Source organism: Aphanomyces invadans (assembly GCF_000520115.1).
Source record: "Aphanomyces invadans strain NJM9701 unplaced genomic scaffold supercont1.34, whole genome shotgun sequence".
In the NCBI taxonomy this organism is placed as follows: Eukaryota; Oomycota; class Saprolegniomycetes; order Saprolegniales; family Verrucalvaceae; genus Aphanomyces; species Aphanomyces invadans.
In genome coordinates, this window is record NW_008580179.1 from 572009 (window position 1) to 594653 (window position 22645).

The 22645-nt window shown below is 53.9% G+C and overlaps 10 protein-coding genes and 1 non-coding gene across 14 annotated transcripts in view; 5 read left to right on the top strand and 6 right to left on the bottom strand.

The window, feature by feature from the left end:
• Window positions 1-2382: 2382 nt before the first annotated feature.
• Window positions 2383-2901, top strand: H310_11875 (hypothetical protein; the record flags this gene model as incomplete). Its single annotated transcript, XM_008878707.1, has 1 exon — window positions 2383-2901. The coding sequence occupies one exon, from the start codon at window positions 2383-2385 to the stop codon at window positions 2899-2901; it is 519 nt and encodes a 172-aa protein (XP_008876929.1).
• A 1348-nt stretch (window positions 2902-4249) lies between these two features.
• Window positions 4250-4331, bottom strand: H310_11876. The gene has a single exon. It is a non-coding gene; the product is annotated as a tRNA-Leu (tRNA).
• Window positions 4332-4545: 214 nt separating this feature from the next.
• On the top strand, window positions 4546-5714 carry H310_11877 (hypothetical protein). Its single transcript, XM_008878708.1, has 5 exons — window positions 4546-4707; window positions 4768-4866; window positions 4916-5025; window positions 5068-5213; window positions 5259-5714. The coding sequence occupies exons 1-5, from the start codon at window positions 4575-4577 to the stop codon at window positions 5623-5625; spliced, it is 855 nt and encodes a 284-aa protein (XP_008876930.1). The 5' UTR covers window positions 4546-4574; the 3' UTR covers window positions 5626-5714.
• Window positions 5608-6576, bottom strand: H310_11878 (hypothetical protein). The gene is made up of 3 exons (XM_008878709.1): window positions 6515-6576; window positions 6319-6462; window positions 5608-6267 (listed from the first exon to the last, which is right to left on the bottom strand). Exons 1-3 carry the CDS (start codon window positions 6537-6539, stop codon window positions 5714-5716), a joined length of 723 nt encoding a protein of 240 aa, XP_008876931.1. The 5' UTR covers window positions 6540-6576; the 3' UTR covers window positions 5608-5713.
• A 228-nt stretch (window positions 6577-6804) lies between these two features.
• Window positions 6805-8772, bottom strand: H310_11879 (hypothetical protein). The gene is made up of 4 exons (XM_008878710.1): window positions 8431-8772; window positions 7562-8376; window positions 7428-7520; window positions 6805-7377 (listed from the first exon to the last, which is right to left on the bottom strand). Exons 1-4 carry the CDS (start codon window positions 8755-8757, stop codon window positions 6855-6857), a joined length of 1758 nt encoding a protein of 585 aa, XP_008876932.1. The 5' UTR covers window positions 8758-8772; the 3' UTR covers window positions 6805-6854.
• Window positions 8773-8992: 220 nt separating this feature from the next.
• Window positions 8993-9413, top strand: H310_11880 (hypothetical protein). Its single transcript, XM_008878711.1, has 2 exons — window positions 8993-9136; window positions 9192-9413. Exons 1-2 carry the CDS (start codon window positions 9016-9018, stop codon window positions 9290-9292), a joined length of 222 nt encoding a protein of 73 aa, XP_008876933.1. The 5' UTR covers window positions 8993-9015; the 3' UTR covers window positions 9293-9413.
• A 98-nt stretch (window positions 9414-9511) lies between these two features.
• On the top strand, window positions 9512-10886 carry H310_11881 (hypothetical protein). Its single transcript, XM_008878712.1, has one exon. It carries the CDS (start codon window positions 9563-9565, stop codon window positions 10574-10576), a length of 1014 nt encoding a protein of 337 aa, XP_008876934.1. The 5' UTR covers window positions 9512-9562; the 3' UTR covers window positions 10577-10886.
• Window positions 9512-11379, bottom strand: H310_11882 (hypothetical protein). Of its 4 annotated transcripts, XM_008878715.1 has the most exons (5): window positions 11270-11379; window positions 10821-11211; window positions 10707-10776; window positions 10097-10664; window positions 9512-10053 (listed from the first exon to the last, which is right to left on the bottom strand). In XM_008878715.1, exons 1-4 carry the CDS (start codon window positions 11369-11371, stop codon window positions 10634-10636), a joined length of 594 nt encoding a protein of 197 aa, XP_008876937.1. In that variant the 5' UTR covers window positions 11372-11379; the 3' UTR covers window positions 9512-10053; window positions 10097-10633. The 4 variants fall into 4 exon arrangements, with proteins under 4 accessions (XP_008876937.1, XP_008876935.1, XP_008876938.1 ...); XM_008878713.1 differs by having other exon boundaries at window positions 9512-10664; XM_008878716.1 differs by having other exon boundaries at window positions 10821-11379.
• A 371-nt stretch (window positions 11380-11750) lies between these two features.
• On the top strand, window positions 11751-13218 carry H310_11883 (hypothetical protein; the record flags this gene model as incomplete). Its single annotated transcript, XM_008878717.1, has 4 exons — window positions 11751-12173; window positions 12214-12309; window positions 12360-12416; window positions 12463-13218. The coding sequence occupies 4 exons, from the start codon at window positions 11751-11753 to the stop codon at window positions 13216-13218; spliced, it is 1332 nt and encodes a 443-aa protein (XP_008876939.1).
• A 5-nt stretch (window positions 13219-13223) lies between these two features.
• Window positions 13224-20854, bottom strand: H310_11884 (hypothetical protein). The gene is made up of 5 exons (XM_008878718.1): window positions 15611-20854; window positions 14841-15566; window positions 14506-14778; window positions 13822-14463; window positions 13224-13765 (listed from the first exon to the last, which is right to left on the bottom strand). The coding sequence occupies exons 1-5, from the start codon at window positions 20831-20833 to the stop codon at window positions 13265-13267; spliced, it is 7365 nt and encodes a 2454-aa protein (XP_008876940.1). The 5' UTR covers window positions 20834-20854; the 3' UTR covers window positions 13224-13264.
• Window positions 20855-20956: 102 nt separating this feature from the next.
• Window positions 20957-22645, bottom strand: part of H310_11885 (hypothetical protein) — a gene marked incomplete at both ends in the record, with an annotated part of 4004 nt that continues 2315 nt past the window's right edge. Inside the window, 3 exons of the mRNA XM_008878719.1 lie at window positions 20957-21733; window positions 21785-22081; window positions 22134-22642. Coding sequence (XP_008876941.1) covers window positions 20957-21733; window positions 21785-22081; window positions 22134-22642 — 1583 coding nt within the window. The remainder of the gene's footprint in view (window positions 21734-21784; window positions 22082-22133; window positions 22643-22645) is intronic.

The following is a 22645-nucleotide window of genomic DNA, read 5'->3' on the forward strand; positions in this document are numbered from 1 at the left end:
TCGACACGTGCGTCTTCGCCAATCTCACACCAGGTACGTCTGGGCGGCATTTCGTAATACACCGCTGTTTCGTCGACGTTCACGATGTCCCGTAGAGGCACCTTATTGTACTGGGACCAAAATTTGGACGCGAAGGCCATCTTCTGCTCCTCCAGCTCCGCGCGTTTGAGCTTGGAGTAGCATGGAACGCGCTGCGCAAAGCCATGGCGATGGGCGAACCTTTGACACAAGCCAAGAAGACCAGAGTACCCCGTTCCCGTTTCGGACTTGTCTTGTAAGTACCCTTCGACCCACGTTGCTTGGTGATTTTTTATCCACGTTACCATGTGGGCAGTCGTCAATAGATTACTACCCTCACGCACAGATTTCATGAAGTTGAGAAGGTCGCTGGCGAATTGCATGGCAACAGGGCGACCTTGGCCACCTAGCGTAGACATACGCTTGTTCCGTGTGCTATTAATGTACACTCCCTTCTTGTTTAGCCATGTTCGCCATGTCGACCGAGGGATTCCTTCTAGTTCACAAATTTCAGTCTGATTTAGAGTACTGGATTCGTAAGCTAAAAGGAGCTTCAGTCGAGCGTCGATGGTAAAGCGCCGTTGCTTGCGCTGCGGGAGGATCGGTGTTGGCATTTCAAATTCAAATCTTCACTACATCACTGAACAGACCAATCAGACTGCAGTATGACTCCTCAATTACATTGTCCAATCAGGAGCTTATGTACTTTTATGCATTTCATTTCGTCGTGGTGTTGATAACGAAAGTGCAGATCAAATGACTATTTTTATTCAGGTGCAACTATGGCGAGATTTTTCCCAGTTCACTGTCTCGAGCATGGACAAGCTTCTTCACGAAGCAATGGCGTCAACGGCCTGCGAACTCCAGGTCCACCGTACAACCGTCGTTCGCATCTGGAAGGCATTTCAGCAAAACGCAGTGCTGCCTTCGATGAAAGCTGGCCTGTCCGGTCGCCCGCGGGTGTACACACCAGAAGCTGTCGCCAGCACTGTTCGCGAGCTGTCGCAGTCGCTTCGCACTTGCAAACGTGTTCCTCACGTTACAAGCAGTCATGCGCCTAGTTCTGAAGAGCAATGGTGGCAACCACTATCGCTTGCCGCATTTGCGGAAGGATGCCTTGCGTCGTACCAGGGCGCTCATGTCAAATGTCTCGTGCCCTGCTTCACTTCTCGGCAAAGTGGCCATTCAGTTTTTTAACCAATAACACGAAGTTTTCTCGTTTGTTAACCAATCGGATTGAAATGTCACAAGTAATATGGAAAAAGAGTGATTTGCAAATGTCGGCAGTAATATGGAACAGAGGAAGTAAGTTGTTTTGGTCACTAAGACAAAAGAAATGGCGCAAGAGCGTGATGGCTTGTCACTATCGGAAACGTTCAGATGCTAGCTCACTGTAAAAAAAAAAGAAGCCAGCAAGCCACTCGGGAAGTACAGGACAATCGTAGGTCAAACGGTCATCGTTACAGTGAACGTCGGAAAAAGCCGACACTGTTTCATCCTAAAATGCCTGGAAGAAGAATAAATTCAGTATATTTAAATTACATGAATTAGTCTAACTTGATTGGCTATAACTAGTAGAATTTCAGTAAGGTAATCACAGTTTTTCTTGAATCTGCACTACAATTGGTCAAAAGGAATGGCATATCTGACTTGGTATTGAAGTATACAGGTGGCAGAATTTTCCAAACAGATCATGTTTTGGAGGTGGTCGGCTTTTTTGGGGGTGTCGGCTTTTTCCAAGGTTCACTGTACATTGCAACATAGCGTGTCGATCGGGTTTGTGAAGGCAACGTTGACGTGCACAGCAACGACGATCATCGATCAGCACCATTTTGGATCCCAAAAATACAAACGACGAACATCGATCAGTATCATTTGGATCCCACCAACTGCCGTACCAAAAGCGATGTACGTAATATGTGCAGCAAACACCACACAAGACAAGTACACGTTGCTTGGTCTGTAACTACAACGACGCCCTCGAGAGAGTCTGGGATAATGCCCATGCATCGTTCGTATTTTTAGTGTTCATACATATCGGTAATTATTATTACACAGATTTCGAAGTGGTTTGCCGTGAATTTGCCGCAGAAATCACCCAAATCTTAATGCATTCTACGGCACCTCCAAAACTTCATGTGGCAAGCCGGAAAAATGGCCGATTTTACGGCAACCTCGCATCTAGCCGTAGAATCCGCTTTCAACGAACCAAACGAGAACAGAATGGCAGAGGAAAGCGCTGAAACTATCGAGGTGCACGAAAAGAAATGGTGGATTGACGACGAGGATACCATATTGTTGACACAGATCAACAACACAAGACCCTTTCTCCAACGAAAGGATGCTCGGAAGGCCTGGGACAGCATGGCTGTTGCCCTAAAGGATGTGGAGGGGTTCTCCCGTCCCGGTATCGACGGTAAAAGGGCGCAAAATCGATTCTTGCTACTTGTCCGACAGCACAAGGCAAGCAACCTGGAATCTGCCCGAGCCTCGGGTGTGAGTGAGGACGAAACAGAGAAGTCCAAGCTTCTGGACGACCTTGTGCCCCTGTACAACGACACTTTGGTCAAGAAGAAACTGTCAGCCCAACCAACTGAGGCCGAGGAGAAGGCGGCCAACATCAAGTTTATTCGAGAGCAAGCCATGTTGCGCGGGCGGCGTAAGTCGTCGGAGTCCGGAGACGCCTCGGATGGCTCTGTTCTTAGCAAGAGAAAGCTAATTCAAGATGCACAGGACAAGGAGATGGACCTCGAGCGAGAGCGGATTGCGTTCAAGAAATTGAAGTTTGAAAGAGAAATGGAAGAGAAAAGGATCGCTTGGAGCGTGAACTCGACCGCCAGGAGCGCCAGCATATTGGGAAATGGAGAGCCGCAGAAACGATGAAATGATGCGAATTATTCAACACTTGATTCAAAAGCCGTAGCATGTTAAATGTTAAGCTCTTGTCAAATATTCTTTGAGTGTTGGTGGCTTCAAATTGAAGAACGCACTGATTTGGTTTCGGCCGTAGTAGCAAGTTTGACAATTGGTCATGAACATTGCTAAGTTGATGGATTTTCCAACACTTTGCAACATAATTTTCTGTTGCATCTTGTAGGTAACAAATGCCCACTGGGTTTTCATTTGACAGAAGCTCCATTCCACTGATTGGCGAACGCGGCTCATCGAAGCATTAAACTCTTGCATCCGGGGATCAATGGCCTGACCTTTAAATCCACTGCAAATCCAAGGTAAAATTCCATACGCAGGATCTCCATAAATGAGAAAGGAACCAAAAATATCTGCATGAATGTCCATGTACGACATGAGCTTGCTCTCCCATAGCAGTGTAGTATCATGCCGTGAGCCTTCAATAGGACCCCAGTAATGAACACACAGTCCATCAGGGGCCGTGGTTGCTTGAAAGTTGAGACAATGGCGACGCTTATGACCGCTGTATATCAAGCGCTTCAAATCAGGGTAGCTGTTGCCTCCACAGAGCGCGCGACTGATCTTTTGAGTAATGCGACAGGTCTCCACTTTCGAGCCGTCAATAAATCCAAAGATGTTTTCCAAAAAGGCCCCCTTTGTCGGCGATGGCACTACTGTAGACGTCCAAACGCTGGCGCACAATGTGGAGGCAAAAGTACACGAGCTCGTTCCATTCATCAAACAGCATGTCAACGACCCAATTGAATATGCGACAAAGGGGTTTCCGAGAGCGCCCAAATGTAGCCATCATGTCATAGTAACGTCGTGGGTAGGCCAATCGATTCAGCAAAACACAAAGGGCATCGATGCCGAGACAACGGTCTCCACCACCTATGACCACCACATTGGGAATTCGAAGCAATCCATACATCTCCATGATCCCATTCTTGTCGAATCGAAACTTCAACATGCAGTCGGGAACAAGTGGGCGCTCAACAACATTAATGAGGAGACGGAGAAACCGTCGACGGCTCCTGAAAGGGAGCTTGCGTCGGTGCCGAAGGAGTGCGCCGAGCTGATCAACCGTGAGCATCCAAACTTTGTTGGCTTTGGGGATTTCCGGTTAAAATCTGGATACAGCCAAATCCGCCTCGAAATCGAACAAGAGTTTGCCTCGAATTTGCCGTGTTCAACAATTTTAGGGCGTGGCAAATGTACGGCCCAGTTCTCGAAATCTGTCTAATGGCATGCAGAGCACTTAGAGCATTGTCAACAAGAATGCAAGCACTGATGACACATGGGCCAAAATCTGTGGAAAAACTGTCCGCTGTGGGATTTGAACCCACGCGTACGAATACATCACGACCTGAACGTGACCCCTTAGACCACTCGGGCAAACGGACGATTTTGTTAAAACTGAAAGTTACATATATAAAATTTTTATTTTTTCTTCAAAACGAAATGTACTACTAGTACGTCGTACTAGTAGTAAATGCGAGGGATTTTCGAATCGACCAATCACATAGAATTAAAATTCAATGGGTATTTATCCAATCACTGCGTGAAGTGTAATTGTGACTATATTTCGCCGAATCGGCATAGTACAGAACACAAGACGTTGGTATATTTCGTGCTGGTCATTTGGAATGACCGACCTGAACAATCTGCGGTCACGTGTGGCGGCATCGGCACATTCGCTGCCTGCGCAGATGTTCCACATTGCCGGGCATCTGCATCGTCACGGAGTAATCTCTGGAATCGGGAAGGCCTTGCTCAAAGGTAACGTCATGAGATTGTGGGCACAACAAAAGAAGCTTCATGCGTTTGTGATGGTGGTAGAGGTTGTGTTTCAACAAGATGTGCGAGGACCGAAGTTGGTTGACACGCTCTTCTCAAGCTCGGACGAGCATTGGCTCAAGTTTGTCCATCGATTGCTAGGTACGTCTACCACGTTACGACGACTCCATCTTCCCAATCATCCGTACAGATGTCGAGACACTCAAGCTGTTCGACTCCCTCTACTTGGACTATCCTTTGGAGCAAGGCAAGGCAATATCTCGGCAAGAACGCGAAGACAATGGCATGCTCACACAGAAGGTGATCCTTTGATTCCTTGCATGCGCCTCATTCATACTGCAGTCGCTTGTCTACGGCGAAGTGGACTATCTGGCCTTCCTCGCCACCCTGCGAAAGATCCCCATCGAGCCGCACTGGACATTTACGGACTTAGGCAGCGGCACCGGTCGCGCCGTGTTTATCGCTCGCCTCAACTTCGACTTCTCACGGTGACGTGTTCTCGTACCTTGCTGCGTTGTCTCATTCCCGCCCAGATGTACCGGCATCGAGATCCTGCGCGGCCTACATGACGCTGCTGCCGACGTCTGCTCCAATTACAACGAGTTCGTCCGTCCGGTTGTGAGCACCACTTCGACGCCACTGGAAGCCTCCTTCTTTCACTGCTCCCTGCTCGACCTGGACTGGTCCCACACGGACGTATGCTTCGCCAACTCGACGTGCTTCGACTCGGCCCTGATCGCGGCCATGGCCGAAAAGGCATCAGCAATGCGGCCCGGCAGTTACTTCATCACGTTTACAAAACCTCTGCCGGCCGATATTGCGCCCTTTGACATTGTCGACAAGGAACGCCGGAACATGAGCTGGGGTCCGGCGACCGTATACATCCATCAGCGGCGTTGAGAGAAACCCCGTGAGTCATTTCATTCTGCAGTTTTAAAAAGCATCGCAAGACGCTTTGTACTTTGCGCGCCCCTACGCACGCACGAGCTTACGCCTTTTGCTTCTTCGCAGCTGGCTCGTTGTCGTCCGCAGCCTTGACCTTCTTCTCGTCTTCGTCCCCACCTTTGTTCGTTTTCTCGTCTTGGCCAGCAGCCTCCTTCTTGGCGGGTGCCTTGGCAGGCACTTCGTCGTCGGTTTGCTTACGCTTCTTGTCCTTGGACTTCTCGTGGGCCTTAGGCGCCGCGGCTGCCTCATCATACTCACCGCAGTCGGCGATCACAACATCTTTTACTGGCTTGTCGTTTCGACCCTTGGGGACGGCCGCCATCGCGCGCACCACTTGCATACCAGACACGACTTCTCCAAACACAACGTGCTTTCCGTTCAAGTGTTTGGTGGCCGCCAATGTGATGAAAAACTGACTGCCGTTTGTGTGGCGACCAGCGTTGGCCATGCTCAACAAACCTGCCTTCGTGTGCTTGTGGATGAAGTTTTCGTCCTTGAACTTGGCGCCGTAGATGGATTCGCCGCCTGTGCCGTTCCGGTTCGAGAAGTCCCCGCCTTGGCACATGAATCCATCGATGATGCGGTGGAAAATGGATCCTATGACACAGCACAAGTCACTTTTCTTGTACATTTCGTTTATCTTGACACCTTTGTACGTCAACGGCTTGCGGGTGGTCTTTCCAACGCCCTTTTCGCCCGTGCACAGCGCACGAAAGTTTTCGCTCGTCTTCGGGGTGTCGTTGTACAGGCGAAAGACAATGCGGCCACTCTTTTTGCCGCCGATTTCAATGTCTGCGCAAACGTTGTCAACGGGAGATGCCATCGCGAGTAGTCGTGTACGTACCGAAGAAGACTTGTTGGTCGGGCATGATGGTTTTTCGATTGACTGGATCGAAGCCACCCGGATATTTCCCAACACCAGGTGGATATTCCATCGCTGCAATATATCCAGGGTTTCATTTGGCTTTAATCCGGTCGATTTTGTTTACCGAAAATTGAATACTAGTATTTAATAACAGTGGAAACATTTTTTCTTTGTTCATTTTCTCCATCAATACACACTTTGGGGAGGTCCGAACCCCGAAACCCCGCGAGATTCCACCTTTGTGGACTTGAGCATTTGGTTCACGTGGCTCTGGTACAAATGGTGGTCCATTACTTTAGACTTCAAAAACTGGTGTAAGCTAGTTGTCATCGTCATATTCGAGCGTAAATTCCGGCGCGGCGGCCGTATCGTCGGCGTGCTCGTCATCCACGTCGATTTTGCGATGTGGGGGATCGTTCATTTGTGCCACGTGCTTGGTTTGGGGGTGGTCTTGGGCAGCCGTCGGCGCAGGAGTCGTCTTTTTGTCTTCCCAGCGCGAGCGCCGTTGTCTCGTTGGAGGTGGAGGATCGTTGGTCCCGGGGGCATACGGAGGCGCCGAGTTGGTGGACGAGGGAGGAAGTGTATTAGTTACGTGCATTCCACCAGGAGCCGCATGCAATGGCGGCGGGGCTTGCTGGAACGACTGGAAGCGGCGGTCAGGCGAAGTATGGCGCGGTTGCGAGAATGTATCGTCGTGGGAATATGCACTTGTCCCAAGCTCCCGTTCCCCGTGCGCAAATGTACACCGATCTCCAAATCGACAAGTCGGATACGTGTTACACAATCGGGTTTTCACTTGAGCCGGCTTGCCGTGCGTCGGACCGTCGCCATCGTGGGCGTATCTATAAACATGAGCTCCATCAAAGTTGCCGAATGATGACAACAATTCTACCGGCAGTTGTTGCCACGTGAGCACCGGCCCATGGGGAAATCTCGGCACGGCAAAAGTTGACGTTTTGCCGGGGACCGACTGCGAGAGCGCGACCTACATCATGGTTGGACACTACAAAAAACGAGCAATCGTACCGCATTCGTTTGAAAGTGTCCTGTGGAGGGGAAGATCTCCCAGGCGACGGTCCTCGAGGGTACCCGTACTCGCGATGTCTTTGTGGAGGAGGGCCGTTGTACGAAGATTGCTGCTGGTCAAATCGTGAAAACGGCGGGTCGAAGCGCCCATTCGGTCCCTGTGGGGGCTGGTCAAACCGCGACGGGGCCGGACGTGACGATTCAAAGCGGGCAGCGCCTTGCCGAGGAGGTTGGTCATACGGAGGATTTCCCTGATGCGAAGTCTCGTTGAAGCGCGAAGATCCTTGAGGCGGATCGAATCGGGACGATCCTTGTGGGGGAACTTGATCAAATCGGGAAGTAGTGGCCGCATGCTGGTCAAAACGAGAAGAAGGCGGAGGATGGTCGTAGCGAGACGACACAGGAGGCGTGACTGCATATCGTGGTGTGGGCGCAGAATCAAAGCGAGAAGGCGCATTGGGAGGAGCCGAATCTCCATATCGTGGTTCTGCATGCATCAACGACGGTGGAGCACTGCTGCGTTCTCGATATGCAGATGTTGGCATGACATCGTGATGGCGTGGTGGGGAAGGTCGACGCGTGTGGTCGAACGTTGGCCTCTCCTCCGAATGGAAACCAGGAGGAGCCTCTTGTTTCTCCTGCTGCTTCAATTTCTGCAAACCGCTCAGCAATGAAGCGATCTTTTCGTCATTTGGAGCGGGTGGAGCATTTAGTGGACCGTCCCCGAGAAAATCTGCACCCCCCGCTTGCTCGATTTCTTGCGTTGTATACACTCCTCGCTTTTGCCACTCGGCAACGACGCGCTTCACATTTGCCTGCAATGCAAAGTTCCCATGACGCACGCACTATTCCGTGGATCGTTTCCATACCTTGTGATCGTCGGGGGCTTTTCGGCAAGCGGCCAAGGTGTGATGCAAATGCTGACCAAACCTCTTGGCAAAATGATCCTTCTCGTCCCCATACTTGGTCTGCGATGCTCGAATGAGGGCGTCAATCAAGTACATATACGCCAGTCGGTGCTCGACATCAGATTTCCACATTGCCATCTCGACTGCATGCACCACGCGTTTGTACTCCTTGGACCACTTCATGCATGTAGTGCATGCTGCTTTGATGCGGTTTGCAGACACGCCCTTCGCCGACGCCAAGGACGCCAGCGCCCCCTTGAGCTCTTCTTCGCCCTTCCACCCTGACATCAGTCGCAAACTCCACTCGTTTGGAACCTCAGATGTCCGCAAGATGAGATCCATTATCCGGATATCCATCTAGTGCTGCATACTTTAATTGAATCCAAAAAGCATGGGCAGAGTACTAAAAAGTGACCAATTACTCTACACTTTTTGTGAACCTCGAAACCCCGGATATGTAACTGTGCTGGCTGCAAACTGCCGTAGTCTATTTTGGCCGATGAAACACCTCCATGGCGCCGCACTTTACAATTTTAGAGGTCAGCCATGGGCGATGACGGAATGAGCGCGTCGGAGCTGCGAAGTCGCTACGGCCGTGGTGGTAGCGTGCGCGACTGTGACCTTAGTGCCGCCCAACTGCGTTCCCGCTACGCGATTGAGAAGAACAGTACGTACACGATATGTCATCATGTCGACGTCCTAGCTCATGTAGTATTCTGTAGCGTTTAAAGACCATCCCACCGACAACAGCGCCCTGATTGCCGCTGCAGTCGTTGCCTTGCTGATCATTGCCGGGGCAGCGTTCTACTTTACACATGGATGATAAACTCTTATCGAATGACTCGTTCCTTTCTATGCTTCGTTGGCTACATGACCAGAGCATGAACGACTCACAGTCCAGCGCCAAAAGACGCACGAATCCGTCCACTAAATATTGATTGTCACAGGACAATATTCATTTCCACAAGGTTGAGGCTTGTAATGGTGGGCAGATGCCATATCCGGATGGCATTTATTCGGATATGCCGACACCAAGGAAATCATCGAGGTAGAGGCATTATCCCTTGATCAGCGTCGACCGCACACCGCCGCGATGTCGACACCGAAGACGACAAGCACAGCCATGGCAGTCCTGTCCTGTGTGGTATACAGCGCGGTGTCGAACGCTATGGTCCTCGTGAATCGGTACCTCGTCGGGCAAAAGTACTTCAATTACCACGAGAAGTCGTTCGTGATCCTCGCCCAGATGCTCCTCGGCGTGCTAATGCTGGAACTCGCCAAATTTCAAGGAATGATCAAGTACGAAAACTTCAGTCTCGACACCGCCAAGCGTTGGGCGCCCGTCACGTTTTTCTTTGTCGCGATGTTGTACACGAGTACACTTGCGACGGCCGGCCTTCCCATCCACATTGTGACCGTGTTCAAGAATGTCGCGATCATTCTCACAGTCATCGGGGAATGGCGCTTCTTTGGCGAAGGCGTAGGGCTGATCGTTCTCACGTCTCTCTTCGTCATGCTATTGGGTGCTGTGCTCACTTCGTACAGCGACGTGGACGGGAAACCAACTCCGAGTACCATCAGCGGCTACTTCTGGATGGTCATGAATTGCATTTGCACAGCTTCTTACGTTCTATACATGCGATACGCCACGTCCAAGTCTTCGCTCAAGCTGTCGCGCTTTGGAATGGCGTTTTACAACAACCTAGTCGCGCTGCCGCTGCTGTTCCCGCCCATGCTTGTCAACGGCGACGCGATCACGATGTGGTCCAACCCGATGACGTATGACGTTTCGTTCCTCGTCCTCTTGACCGTGAGCGGCGTCTTCGGGATTGCGCTCAACCTGGCGTCGTTCTGGTGTGTATCTTCGACATCGGCCACGACCTACGCAACGGTTGGTGGCCTGAACAAGGTTCCGACGACATTCATCGGCGTCGTCCTTCTCGGCGAAGAGCTAACTGCCAAGACCGCAATCTTCGTCAGTTTTGGCGTGATTGGAGGCATGCTGTACGGGTACGGCAAGTTCAAGGACGCGGAAGCTGCCAAACTCGCCAAGGCGCGCAAGGACGAAGCGGCCGAGAAGCAGAAGATGCTCGACAATTCAGTTTAACACGTTTCTGCGTTCTTTCCCTGGAACGATTCCGCAGCACTTTTCATTCCACGTGAGTTAGAACGTCGTGGGATTGTTTAGAAGCATGCTACATGCAAAAGTCAGGCGGAGGAATGGAATGAATACCGACCTTGGCATCGAGTTGGACGTGAGGTCGAGAAAGGCTTCCTCAAGCGCGGACTGGGTCAACGATGAGTCGCCTGCATCCAGGTGAGGACAAACGGAAAGTGCACGTAATGTATACCCAGAGGGAGTGCGTCGTGCGTCGACGCATTGCTCAAGTCACGACTGAGCTCCTCGATCTCGATTGCATGCAGGTCGTCTGTGTCTTCGAGCGAAAGATTCCCACTGCTCTCAACTTCGTCCCATCGGAACGGACTGTTGCGGTGTTCACTTCGCAGAGCAAACGGCGGGGGGGAAAGCATTGGGGACAGGGAACGATGTGACGACGACAAAAGTTCATCCAGACGAGGCGAATGGACCACCTGAAGTTCTTCTTCCAATGGAACAGGCGGAGTTTTTAGTTCTGCGTATCGCCGGACGCAGTCCATCGGGCTGCAGTTGAGTTCCAGGGCAAGATCTTTCCAATTCACACCAAGTGGAAACCGTGCGGCATACACTGCTTCGGCAAGATCCTGGTCCACTTCTTCATTAGATGACTCCAGACTCGCTTTGATGCTGGAAGTAACATACGCAGCCAGGATCTCGTCCTTCTCTGGCGTCCACAGTGACATGGCCCATGATGGCGGAGTTGCATTCGTCAACGTCGACCATCGCGGCGACTCCATTCTGCATCAAGCCAGATTCCCGGATAAGCAGTGTTCATCCGGATATCTTGGAGCTTGAAGGGGCAAAAACCATGTCCGAGTACTGGAGCGACGATGACGACTGCATATCATGGAGGAGTCTTTGCCTGTCCGAGTATAGACCAAAAGAGTTCGCGGGTGATGAGGAATCGGCCATTAGCCTCCAGGATATCGCATCAGACGTCCTGTATCCGATCGTGGACGATCCCATTTGCGGACCACTGATAGACGAAGTCGAGCTACAGTCATCGTCGTCGTGGGTATTCCCAACACAGCCACCGCGTGGCGTCCCACCGTTGCCCGCGTTAACGTACGGTGAGGTCTCTATACCCGTCGATTTGTCAACCAGAGCTGCACTGCGAACTCCGATGCACGAACCCACGGTCATACTGGAACGCGAAGGTCTCACACGCCCGATTCAGTCACACTCCACCCCGCTTCCGCCATCCCTAGTCCCCCTTCCGCCTCCTCAGAGTCCGTCCATATCACTGCTGGACATGTTCAAAAACTATTCACCATCGTTCCCAGCCGACCCTGTACATGCCTTACCAAATGAAGCCAATGACCAAACTCCCACTGACCGTGCCAAGTGTCTTTCATTGGAATCCAAAGTTCACGAGATGGAGACAAATAAGATCGAGCTGCAATCCAAGTGCGCAGCACTGGAGATGAAGCTCAAGGCGCTGACAGTGCGTCTGCAGGAGTCTTCAACCAACCACTCGATGGAAGTGCGATCGTTGGAGGGCGAACAGGCCCGACTCAAGACCCAGTTGCAGACCAAGCAAGCTCAGGTGAGTCTCTAGAGGTCACATAACGCTAAACTCTATCTAGATGGAGGCCCTCGAAGACAGCCATCGCTTGCTGCGGTCGCAGCTTCTGGAGACTCAAGTATCACTTCGCGAACAAAGCCATGCCAACGAGTTACACGTGCGTGGCACCAGCACATCTGCCCTGCATACCAACCCACGTCGCTGTAGCTACGTGCGCTTCGCGACGAAGATATGGAGCAAAAACGAATCGTATCTACTCTCGAGGTGGGTGTGGAACGACGATGACGAGTGACTGACGTTGGTCGACCAGGCCAAAGTCGACAACCTGCTGGCAAGGGTGGCCGAAAAGGACCGCAAGATTCACTCGGATGGGGAAGCGCTTGCGGCAAAGTTGAAGGAACTCGAGACACTTCGCGAACAGTTCCACGATCTTTCCGCAGCCCACGACGCCCTGAAAGACACACAGCGCCAGAACAGTGTTGAAATGGAGCGCCTACGGAAAGAGTGTTTCAAGGCGCAGTACGAGCTCAGCCATCGGCGAGCAACCGAGACGCGACCTCCTCAACCGCCGCCTCCTCCAGCATTCTTGCACCAACCTCTCTCCCCCAAACTTGGCGAGGCCATGCAGCCTGTCGAAACCCGCCGCTTGCCACCGCCACCACCTCCTCCAGAGAAGTCCAAATCGCTGGCGGAAATGGGATTTGGTCAGTTCATTCGAAAACCCGACGAGCTCAACAGCTCAACCAACGTGCGCAATCTTCTAAGCTACCACCACAGTCCTCGGTCGCAGGACCATGTCGCTCCGCATCGCGTGGACACGAACGTGAGCGCTCCGTTTGCGACAGAAATGCAGACTTTCCAGAACGACGTGGTCGCAAGGCGGGAGTTAGAGGCGCAGCTTCTGCACTGGCACATTCAAAAGGAGCAGCTCCAGGCGGAATACACCAAGCTCGAGCAAATGGGATGTCGAAGCATTCAAGCGCGCCGCCGCAAGTCCGACATTGAGACCAGTTTGAACAGCGTCGACCGGCACATCAACCAACTCAAGTTTCGGCTGCGGTCGTGACAAAAGGTTGAAACAAAATCCCTCTGTGACACGTTAACTGTTCAACTTACCAAAACGGACACCAGCCATAGTACAATTGACACAGATTCTCGTGGGACGTGGCTTGCTGGATAAGCCGGTCGACTTGGGCTGGGACGCTGAGCGCTTTGGTGTCCTGGTCAAAGTCCCGTCCGCGAAGCTTTTTCTTGACGCGCTCGATGACCTTGACGGCTTTGGCATTGAGTTGCTCTGGCCGCATCACAAACTCCTCTTCTTCCTTCAACGCGGCGGCGTTCAAATCGAACTGTTCCTCTTCAAAGTGCAAGTCCATCATGCTTGCGCTGTCAACACTCGAACGCCGGACCTTGACTTCCTCCTTTTCCTTGTCTTCTTCGGCATACGCATGGGACGGCGCGGCGTGCGGCGCCAACAAGCGCCACGTGATCAGCGGGTCATGGACAAACGCTTCGAGAATCGCCATCAAGCTGTCGCGATTTTCACGAAGGACACGCATGCTTGCTTCGCACGTGTGGCGAAACGTGCCTTCCAGGCCACTTGCTTCCATCGCCTACACGCATAGACATCCTTCATGCCGTGGACGCACACGAGGGCGCATCATTGCACCTGAGTCAGCATTCGCGTGAGGCGGAATGGGACCTTTTCTGGGTACTTTTCGCGCTCAATCGCGACTTCAAAGCAGTCGCCAAAGTCGATGTGCACCATTTTGCCTGATATCCGATCGAGCATGAGGTTGCCAGGGTGACGATCGCCCAGCCCAAGAATGTACCCCGCCATGCTCATCACCGCGAGGCTGCGCGTAAAGTTGCGCCGGCGATCGAGCCACATTTCTGCGTTGAACGACTTGAGCCAGAGTACTTTGTACAGATCCTGCCCAGTCGTTTCGTGGAGGGCGTTCTCGTACGCCTCCAGTTTCTGCGCAACCGGGAGTTTTTCGTAGTCCGGCGCCATCTGGACCATGAGGCGGTACTCGATGTTGAGCGGGATCTTCCGGCTCTCGCGGTACTCCCTGATGAGTTGGTGCAGTGTGTCGGTATTCTCGACCCACCCGATCAGGCCCGACGTGTGGCTCAGCGGGAGGACCGAAAATCGTTCGATCGCCAGGTTCCGCTTGCGTGTGTCGCTGTCGTTGGCGAGCAGGGTGTTGATCAGTCCAAAGAGCTGCATCACTCGCTCGTCTTGCCGCAGATCTTCGTGGCCTTTGAGAAGAAACGTATACGATTTGCCATTGCTGCCGTTCACGACCACCTGATGGATGTATGAGATGGACCAAGGTCAAGATCATGACACCTTTCGCGGCCGCTGCTTGGACGTAAGAACGGTCAGCTGAGGTCCAAACGACTGAATGCGAATGATCGGGACCCCCGCCTTGTACGTCCCAGGCACAGCCAAGCTTAGGGACGACACAGAGAGCAGTTTCGGTCCCACGTTGGCCAGCTCGAGTGTGCTCAAGTTGGCAATTTGCTTCTTGATGCGGTTGAAGACATTGTAGTAAATGTCCCAAGCTTGGTTCAGGTCGTCCGTTTGGTTTGTCAGTTGGTATCGATCCGTCCACGCCTTGGCCTACAAAAAAACCAGTCATGGGGCGTCCCCATCGAACAACAGGGCAAACACACACAGCATACTTGCTGCAAGTCTCTCGCAAATGCTTGGTGGAACGCGATCTCGCGCAGAGTGGGAGCGTCGTCGACGCCAAGGTTGTCGAGTTTTGCGTGCAACGGGGCCAGTTCGTTGAGCATCGCTTGGGTGTCGTGGACTGCAAAGTACAGCCGGGACGCTTCCTCGAGCGCCCCATGCCACAGTTCATTCCATAGAATCGCCACGCGGATGAGCTCCCGCGACACGAGCTCCGCTTCTTGGACGAGTTGCGGCGAGTGGCGCTTGACAGCTGCCAATATTCCCTCGGCTGCGACCTTCCTCTTGGTCCCGACCGACGTGGACGCGACCGTAATTGGATATATCAGAGCTTGGGGATGGTGTTGCCCAATGCGAGTGAGCAACTCGTTAAGCAGGTGGTTGGTTTGGGACGAGTGGAGTCGAGCAATGAGCTGCGGGATGAACTCGAGCCAGGTGTCGATGGAAACTTTCGCCAGGCCTTCGCTGACAGCGTCGTGGACGTCCATGCGCCCGCCGTAGTTGAACCAGAGCGTGAGTAGACGCAGCACGTCCTTGGTCACGTCGTACCGGGCATGGCCAAACATAATGGACTTGAAGAAGCCGTCGATCGCGCTAGTCACGTACGAGTCGTCTTTGGAGGCTTCCGCCGCTCGAAAGTTCATCAGAGCCCACTCATGCCATGCTTTGTAGTTGGTCGGGTCGAGTTGCGTTGCCGTCTTGAGGCAGTCCAGCACCTACACGCCTCCGTTTTATACCGGCTCCCAGTATCAAACCCAACCTGGTCGTAAAGCTGTTCATTGTGCGTGCGAGGCTCCATCATAGTGACTTGCCACTTGCCCAGCTGCGTGTACGCTTGGACGCGCAGCGGGACGTACTCGTTGCTCTGGTCTTGCTCGAGGACGTGGATGAGCGAATGAAGTTGCCGTAGTGCAACTTCTTCTTTGTTGTCGGCCCACAAATGCTTGAGAAAGGCAAACGCCACGCGAGGGTTGTGCTGCTCCAAGTTGGTCAGCAAAGGCGCGGTCGGGTCCACTTGCAGCTGCGCCGCCAGGACATCCGCCCCAACGTTCGCCAGTGCATTGAAAGCCAAGTGGAGTTGGTCGTTCTGGCGACAAAGACGGGCATACTTGAGCCAGACGTGCACGTCGTCCTTTGGATTGAGGACCAGCGACCGGACAAGCATGAGGTGTTGCCATACTTTGATGTCTCTGTCGACTCCGAGAAGTCGCGTGGTCCAGATCTGCTGGAGGCGATTGAAGTCGCCGTTCGTGTCAAGATGATGAATCACTTCTTCGAGCTCAGCGAGGTTCTGGAGCTGCACGACACACGGCATGTACGCCCGGGCGTAGCTTTCGCTGATGAAGGTTTGAATCGTCGGGTCTAGAATCGTCCGGCACTCTTCTATGGCGACTTTCGCTTCGTCCAGCACGCGCGCCCGGATGCACGTCAGCGACTTGAATAAGAACGCTTCTGTCTCGTCCATATCCGAGTTGATGTACTTGGGAAGCAGGTCCCATTGCTGTAATGTGCACGCGACTCTGGCGGCGCTGCTGCACAGCTCCTTTTTGAAGGCAGGCGGGACGTTGAGCAGCTTGACGCCGTAGTCGTCGGCTGGGTACACCTTTGCCCACGTTGACTCGATGTGGCTCTGGAGTGAGTGCCATTGCCCGATGGCAAAGAGACACCGCATCTTACCAAACACCGCCTCAATGTTAGTAGGATCTCTCGCGAGAACGCCTTCGTGGGCGGTGAGTGCGTCGTCCCACCGCCGCAGCTTCTCGTGCCACGACGCTTGGACGGGCACCTTGGGCAGATGGATCTGCGCATAAGTAACAATTCCTACAGCCGCTTCAAACTGGTTCAGCTTGTTGTTGATGCTGATCAAGGCTTCGATGCCGGCGGCCGACGGCGTCGCGTGGAATTCCTGCTCCTTGTAATGTAGCGCCTTGGCAAACGAGTGACACTTCTCCGCCATTGTCCCAAGGAGCCGTACGTCGAGCGGCAGCGACGACCGGTCCACCGTTTGGTCGCAGTGCTCCATGAACTCGGCTAGGTTGAGCAGGGTTTGCAGGATTTCACTCGGGAGGTTTGCCGCTTGCAGAACTGTCTCAAGGGTCCGGAGGAGATTCTCCTGGGTGTGTGACGTCAAGTGCGGCCACACGGAGAAGAAGGACGCGTAAAAGAGCTCCTTCGCCAATGGCTGGTACACCGACGCGAGTTCTTTGCATGCACGAAGTGCAGGTGACGGCGACTCCCGGAGGAGTTCGACCGAGACGGCGCGCATCCACTCATGCCAGTCGTCTTTCGTGCTCTTTTGCGTTGTTTCCCATGCCTTGACCAGGTTCATCTGGTTGATCGGGAGTGCCTTTGTTGCTTCGTTGTCGTCCAGCACGGTGACATCTCGCTGCTTTGACGGGTCGGTCGCCCACGATGCCGCAGGGAGCGCCTGGTACTTGAGCAATTTGGACACGAGGAGGTCGTATTTGTCAAACATTTCGCCCGTGTGCGACGAGCGGTTGAGAACCTGGTTCACGACCGGCACGAAGATCGCGTAGTCTTCGCCGAGAGTGTACATCATGGCGATGAGGCAGTCCATAGCGAGGTAGACAAGTTCATTCTGCGCATTGCTCCCGATGATGCGAGCCAGCATGTGAATGATCTTGGATGCAAACATGGACACGTTGAGCTTTCGAACAAGGGACCCAAGAGTTCCGAGCGCTTGCTTTCGCGGCTGGACGTCCGCGTTTGACTGGATGAGCTTGACCAGCACAGGGAGAATCAAGTGGAGGTACCCGTCCAGGAGGCGGCCCAGCGTGACAATCGTCTTGAGAACGAGGCCAGTCTGGGGCCGCGCCTGGCTGTCCCGCTCCGTGCGGATCACACTGAGCAACTCTGGTACGACGTCCGACAAATACACTCGAAACCCCTCGCCAAGGCAGGACGCGATCTCTTGCACCAAATTGAGGACATGAGCGAGGTGCTTCCTCCCGTACTGCTGCATGAGGTGGGCGACGGCGGTATGGTCCAAGTGCGCCTGGATTTTGTCTTCCATGAGGCGAACGAGCGCACAGAGCTGGTCCAATACAAACACCTTGAGCTCCATGTTGACAGCGTCAAGCGCGACGAAGAAGGCCGGCACGATGCGATGCAACTGCGGCTCGACCTTCTTGCCCAGCCCAGAGCAAATGTACATGATCGCAAGGATCGTGCCTTGGTAATGGATCGAATTGCGGGGCTCGCTTAGGATGCGAACCAGCGCATTGATGGCAACGGCGGGAAAGTACTGGTCCCCAGCAATCAAGGACGGCAGAAGCTCTTCCGGGGCCACGCACTGGATGGTAAATTTCTTGCTCATCTTTGTACTGCGTACGTCGGCTTCTGCTTCCCGCTTGACGATGAGTTGGATATCCTGGCCTTTGAATGCTTTGTTGAGCTGGAGATCCAGCTGCTTGGTCGCGACCTGACCAGACCCAAGGCTCCGCCCCTGCCTCTCCAACTGGAAAAGTTTGAAACTAAACGGGTCCAACGCGCCAAGGATCCCGAGGGTCCGGCCCGATTCGATGCGCAGTCGGGCGTTGGCGTCCCCAGATCGCTGGAGCGCGGCACTCAGGCCTTCAAGGATCTCAGGGTATTCGTGGTACGGCCGCGTGACATAGCCCGTGGACCCGATGAGGAGCCCCAGCGTTCGCACAACCACGACCATCTTGGCGACATTGGCTGTGCTGCTCTTCATCTCCTTCATCTCTGACACAAGTTCTGGGATGAGCTGCGGTAGGTGGGGCAGCAGCGCATCTTGTCCAACGACAGCCAGCTCCCCCAACGTGCCAGTGACCGCCTTGTTCAGGCTGTTGTCTTCGTCCCGGAGGTTCTGCATGAGGACCTTGAGGATCGGAAACACGTACGGTTTGGTCAGACTCCCGGCGCTCTTGAGGAACTGGCCGATAAGCACCGCGCCTTCTTCCTTCACACGCACGTCGTTGGCGCACTCAAGCTCTGCCAAGAGCTGCACAAGCGTCTGGCGCAGAGTCGGCATGACTGTGGAAGGGTTCTTTATGCTCAACCGCCCTAGGATGGTCATGGCAGAAGCTCGAATCTCGAGCACTTCATCGTTAAGGGCAATGAAGAGTCCCCGAAGGTTGTCTGGCTGGCCGAGAAGGGCATCGAAGCGACTGTCGAGCGATGCCAGTACTTTCGATCGGATCTCCGCTTCCGTGTCGGCGATCCCGACCGTTAGCAGCTTCTCCAAGACGGCGGACACTGCAAAGTATTCGTCTCCGTCGCGCGGCGGGGGCGCTTCCCCCGGCGGCAGCATCAATTTGCAGCACGTGATCGCTGCGCTCTTCCGAACGTTCGCGATCTCATGGTCGAGATATTTGACGACGTGGGTATGTACGCGCTGCATGATGGGAATGTGCGGGTTGCCTTGGAAGTCAAATGTTGAGAGGGTGTCCAGTGCTAGAATCTGCATTGTCGTGATAACTTGGGCGTTTTCCGTGTGCAGACTCGGCATCGATGGCGAATATTCAAGCTTGGAGCCCGACATGGCGCTCGAGATGAGGTTCAGCACCTTGCTACCACCCGACGCGCCCGTGAGATTGTTAAAAGTCTTGCTGCGGTGGCGACTGGGCGAGGCCGAGATCGTCATCATGTCTTTCTTGGATGTGTTCACTTCGAGGAGCTCCATGAGTCGATCAAAGAGCGAGTACTGGATTCTCGGCTTCTCCTGGGGCAAACGTTTGAGTAGCGTCGTAAGCGTTTCGATCATGCTCTTGTCCAAGTCGCATTTGAGTACGCACTGAATGGTAGAATCCAGGTTGATGCGGCCCAACGACGTGGCTTCAGCGAGCATGCGTAGGCAGCTCAGCGCTTCCCGCTGCGTCTCGACTTCTTTCTTCTCGCCTTTGCGCCGCACAAGACCGAGCTTGATGCAGTGCGTGATGTTCTCCAGCGTTTTTTCGTCGCGGCTGAGCGGGGATCCAATCGCCAAACTGAGCTTCCCAATACTGAGCAGAGCGTCGCCTCGGGTGCTGGCCGGCGGGTTCGTCTGACTCGCGACCTCGAGTAAGTACTGCATGCTCGGTCGATAAAACTTGTCGAGAAACGTGGACGAGTTAAACTTGGCCAGCCGCGGGAGGAGGTTAATCACTGCCCGCCGCACCACGGACGACTTGTGAGACTGGTAACTGAGCACTTGCTGCCCCACGCGCTCGTAATTCGGAAACATGAAGTCGCCAGAGTTCCGCAGCAACTCATTCAGGATCAAAAATGCACCATGCATCGACTCGGGCGATCCTTTGTCCAGGCCCCGGCGCCACTCGTCGTACGTCCGGGAGTACCATTGGGACTTGCGGTTGCTGTCACGCGCCTGGAGCAGCGCGAAGCACGCTTGAAGGGCGTCCGCAGCACTTTCTCGAGTCTGCTGCTTGGTGTCCCCGAATGCGTTCCATATAACGTCGAAGAAGGTATCGATGTGGCGAAAGAGGATCGCGGGGGCGTTGATGGCGAGTTCCCGCATAATCACGACCGCTGCTTGCCGACGGACTTGGAAGTTTTCGTTGCCAAGCCACTGAAGAGCAGGCTTCATGTGATACTCCTCGACGAATTCAATTAGAGACGTTCCCCCAGACGAGACGAGGTGTCCCAACGCCCTTCCGGCTGCACGCAGGGTCGGGAGTTCAGCGTTGCTGGTCTTCTCGAATACCTTGACGAGAGCGTGTGCGAACTCGACGATCTTCGAGTCGTTGTTATCAGCAATGAACAGATCCACAAGGTGGTCCATGGCCACGATACCACCCGTGCGGTCCGTGATGTCGGCTCCAAGCACCATTTCAATGATGCACGCACTGATATTGGAGACGACGGTGGTGTAGTCCGCCATGGGGAGGTCCCGCGCCTCCGATTCTAGGTAGATGCATAGCGATCGGGCTGTCTTGGTCCGTATCACGGAGTTGGTGTTGCGCAGCCCGGGGAGGAACCGCGCAAACGCCGTCGCATCCCCCATCGTATGTGTCACCCCCTCGGACGATGGCACAGGAATGCTCCAATCACAGGACAGTATGTCGCAATATCCGGATGTGGATTAATATCCGGATAATCAACTTTGTTGTGAATTGTACGATCGGCTCTATCGCTTGCCGCTGCGACCGCCTTGACGAAGGCCTCCCCGCCTTGCCAGGCGCTTCTTGTACTCGGCTTTGGCTTCCGCCTTTCTCCGTGCTTCCTCTAGCGCCGCCAACTCCTCTAGACGTATCCGCTCCAATTCGCTTTCCACCCATCGCTGGGACGCTTCTTCATACTGCATCCATTGCCTCTCGTTCTCCTCCCGCTGCCACTCGAGTGCTTTCTGTCGCCGGAAAAACTCGATGGCGGCTTCTCGCTCGAGCTGATCCTCCTCTTCCCGCTCCATGGCTTGGCGCTCTTGGATCTCGCGCATGAGCTGCTTCACTTGCGTGACTCGGCCTTGCCGCGATTTCTTGGCCTCCACCTTCTTGGTCACCTCAATGTACATAGCCCTTTGTTTCGCATCTCGCAGGCTGTCACATGCTTCAGCAAACTTTGTCGGCGAATCAATCTCGTTCAGGCGGGTGAGAGAGATCGTGGGATCATTGCGCCGGTGGCATATGCCGTTCGGCTCCATCACGAACGCTCGTTTGTGGGCATCCGTGTCAAATCCGACGTGATACTTTGCTTGATGGGTCTCTAGAGCCGCCAATCGGGCGATTGCGATGTCGTGGGACGGGTCCACGGTCAGCACGAGCTTGTAGTCGTCGTTCGCCATCGGCGGCTGACCGAGTTGCTCCCACGCCTCTGCTCTTTGGAGGAGAATCGGCACTGCGCCTTGTGTGATGCCGTTGGTGAAGTATTTGAGAGCGTGTGTGAGCATCTCAATGGCTTCCGGCAGCTGTAGGCAACTCCATCAGGACTTAATGGTGGAAGACGTCAGTAGCCCTACCTGGAAAGTCTTGGCATAGAGGCTGCCTAGAGTGAACGCGGCCGTGGTGGGCTCGACTTGGTACCGAATGGCTTGCTTGAAGTCGGCCTGTGCTTCAAGTTTCCACTCCTGAACGGCTGTTCGCAACTCAATTTTCTCCTGTATAAGCGAATCCAGCTGGGTCTGCGATGCATGGCGGTCGTCTGTCGACAGAGTCATCACGTCCCATGGCTCAACAAGGCGCTGCTCGTTGAGCTTTTGCTCGATGGTGGAAGCCTCGATGCTGAGTGCTTCGATGGCGGACAGAGCTCGGCAAATCTACTGCTCCGTCATACAAGACATTGCTAATACTGGGACGACTCGAACGTACTTGCTGGTACCTACAAATGCCGCGGTAAAACGTCGCATGAGCTCGTATGGGCTCCAACTCCTTGGACATCACAGACACGGCGCTGGCTTGATTAAGCAGCGCAGTGAACAAGGCAGCGGCAGTCTTGTAGTTTCGGTGTTCGAGGTCGTGTTTAGCCTGCGCCGCCATCTCGAGCAGCGGCCGTACCATAACTTCGGTAGCATTGAAAGGATTGCCGCTCCAGTCGACGAACACTGCCTTGTCGTAGAAGTAGGGAGGACGCCGCTCGAGCTGGTTGAACGCGGCCGAGACGAACTTGACGTTGACGAGGTGATGGCATGTCGTGGGGAGCCATTGCAACACGTTGTGGGACATGTCCAAGTGCTCCAGCTTCTGAAGGAAGCCCAGACGTCCGGGGAGGTGGCGGAGTTTGTTGTTGTCTAGCTTGAGCATGCGCAATTCAAAGAGTCGCACGAGGTCGTCTGGCACGGTTGCGAGGCGGTTGAACGAGAGGTCGAGTGATTCAAGGCCTA